We start from the raw sequence: 2,218 nt of genomic DNA, 5'->3' as shown, positions 1-2,218 counted from the left end.
CCACCTGACGGTATACGCCGCGGTACGCGCGCAACAGGTTAAACGCCGAAGCGGGGTTCAACCTTGTGGTATGCAAAGCATACAGAATGAGGGACACGTTTGATGCAAATTCTCTGCATGTAAACGTCCGGTGCGGTTGTCGCACCAGGCCCAGCTTCAGTTTTGACACCGTCTTAATCGAGTTTCGCACCTTTCGCTCACCCTCCAACCAAGTAAACTCCTCACCAAGGAAAACAGTTGTCTTGGTAGCTTCTGCCAACATCACGCTGTCTGTCCACGAACGTAGTTCTTCACGACTGGGGGACGTGCATAGGTTTGCAACCTCCATACGGTCCACGATCTGCCGCACCGTACGCACAAACTCTGTCTCCTCTCCCGCTGGCGCGGCAATCAGGATATTGTCGATCATGGTGAGTATGACACACCGCGTGTCAATGTCGACAATTGTCCATGTCACCGCCTGTCCAACCGCGACGCTCCATCGTGCTCCGGTCGGTAGCGTGCGAAGTCGGTAGAGTGCGCCATCTCGCGCCCGAAATACGAACTTGTTGCGCAGCCCTTCCTCCATCAATGGAATGGAATCGTAAAACGCCTCAAAATCAATCTGAAGCATGTATCGTGCGTAGCGCAGCTTCTGCCGTCTTTCAAGGCGCGAAGGGTACTCACACCGAGGTATCTCCGCCTTGGAGATCACGCCGTTGAGGTGGGGCTCGGTGATGAGGCGTCGTCGTCCTTTCATCTCGGCGACCGTGAACACATTCACGCCGTGGAAACCCACCGGGAGACGACCATTGTTGCGATGCTCAGGGTGAGCGTCGTCACGATGTCCGGGTGTCGTATGATTTTGTGCGGTTATGCTGATGTCATGGCGGTCGGTGGGTGCAGGGTCCCTGCTTTCCGTCTGTAGCTGCGCGATTGTGTCCGGTGAAAAGGAGTAGTGGGGGGCAACAACAACGTTCGGTACGAGTTCAAACTTGCCCATCTCGACTGCTCTCTGTATGTCGGTCATCGCGAGCTGTGTCTTCTTTATGGTGCGAGATGTGAGCAGGCCGTCGAAAAGGTTGGCCGTCATGAAGCGCAGTGCGCGCTCCAGGAAGTCTTTGGTGGCTGTATGCGCTGTGGGCATTCTGCGGACGGCCTCAATATTGAGTGGCGTGGTGTCTTTCAAATGGAGTGGCCAAACCGCAGTGTCTTGGATAGTTCCGTTGATCGTATCAACCACATGGGGCGGAAATTCCTTTCCTTCTGCTCGCAATATCTCGGCGTACAACGTGACGTCGTTGAGTCCAAGTTCGCGGGCATTCGGAGCCTTGTTGCCTAGGAACTCGGCTCGCGGAGGGCAAGGGCGGCGCCGCAAACAAAAGCGTAACCACCCGCGGCACAAGTAGAAAACACAAATCGTGACGGCAAACCCCCGGCCGGCGCGTCCGACACTCCCCAAAAATATGGGGGTGGGAGCCCGGCCCCGTCACACGGACAAGTTCGGGACGGCCTGGGACACCGCCTGACCCCACCAAGGCGGAGCAGCACAACGACACAGAGGCTACGAACGACCAAAAGAAGAATAACAACTAATAGAACACCAAAATAGCGGAGGCGCAACTATTGTAGGGGCCGCTTGCTTCGACCAGAAAACCGCCACCCCACCCCGGCACCACCAGCCGGCCAAAGTTGTGACAGACGGCGGCGGCGACGCCACCAGGCCGGCACAACCCAAAACACCGGAACAACCCAACACCTGCAAGGGTTAGCTTGTGTGCGAAAATGTGCCCCAATACCGCCGTAACGAGGCCCAGTAGAGCACGGAGGCTGGAAACGCACGGCACTCGCAAAACTGAAAATTCACCCCTGGGGGGTGGGGCTGGGAGGGGAGCCCCGGGAACACCACCAAGAACAAAATGTGTTCAACTGCGGTGGTGTTGGGTACGACCATACTTGGCCGAATGCAACATATCCCGTCCGATTTGTGAAGTTAAGCGGCCACGGGCCTCGTTAGTACGGCGGTCAGTGATGGCGCTGGAACCCGGGGTGCCGTACCCTCCTCAACTTTTTTTTTGCCAACATCTTGGGGTAGGTGCCTCGGCTCTGGGGTGACCCATTTCCCGCCTTTGGCAATGACGGCTGCCTTCCCGCGGTTGCCAGGCCAGCGCTTTAATGCATTCAGGAAATCCAAACATACCTCACCCATTGTTGTGGTGGGGGTGGGCGGTGGGGCGCC

The 2,218-nt window shown here is 57.1% G+C and overlaps 3 protein-coding genes across 3 annotated transcripts; 2 read left to right on the top strand and 1 right to left on the bottom strand.

The window, feature by feature from the left end:
* Position 1: 1 nt before the first annotated feature.
* Positions 2-982, bottom strand: TM35_000054740 (TATE DNA Transposon; the record flags this gene model as incomplete). Its single annotated transcript, XM_029023129.1, has 1 exon — positions 2-982. A coding segment is annotated over one exon (981 nt), but the record flags the coding sequence as incomplete, so codon positions are not given.
* A 46-nt stretch (positions 983-1,028) lies between these two features.
* TM35_000054730 (uncharacterized protein) lies at positions 1,029-1,388 on the top strand (the record flags this gene model as incomplete). The annotated part of the gene is made up of 1 exon (XM_029023128.1): positions 1,029-1,388. The coding sequence occupies one exon, from the start codon at positions 1,029-1,031 to the stop codon at positions 1,386-1,388; it is 360 nt and encodes a 119-aa protein (XP_028885943.1).
* A 376-nt stretch (positions 1,389-1,764) lies between these two features.
* TM35_000054720 (uncharacterized protein) lies at positions 1,765-2,094 on the top strand (the record flags this gene model as incomplete). The annotated part of the gene is made up of 1 exon (XM_029023127.1): positions 1,765-2,094. The coding sequence occupies one exon, from the start codon at positions 1,765-1,767 to the stop codon at positions 2,092-2,094; it is 330 nt and encodes a 109-aa protein (XP_028885942.1).
* Positions 2,095-2,218: the final 124 nt, after the last annotated feature.

This window comes from Trypanosoma theileri (genome assembly GCF_002087225.1).
Source record: "Trypanosoma theileri isolate Edinburgh chromosome Unknown TM35_Tth_5_V1, whole genome shotgun sequence".
Lineage (NCBI taxonomy): Eukaryota > Euglenozoa > Kinetoplastea > Trypanosomatida > Trypanosomatidae > Trypanosoma > Trypanosoma theileri.
Note: the sequence above shows the minus strand (reverse complement) of the source record. Positions and strands in the feature narration are given on the sequence as shown.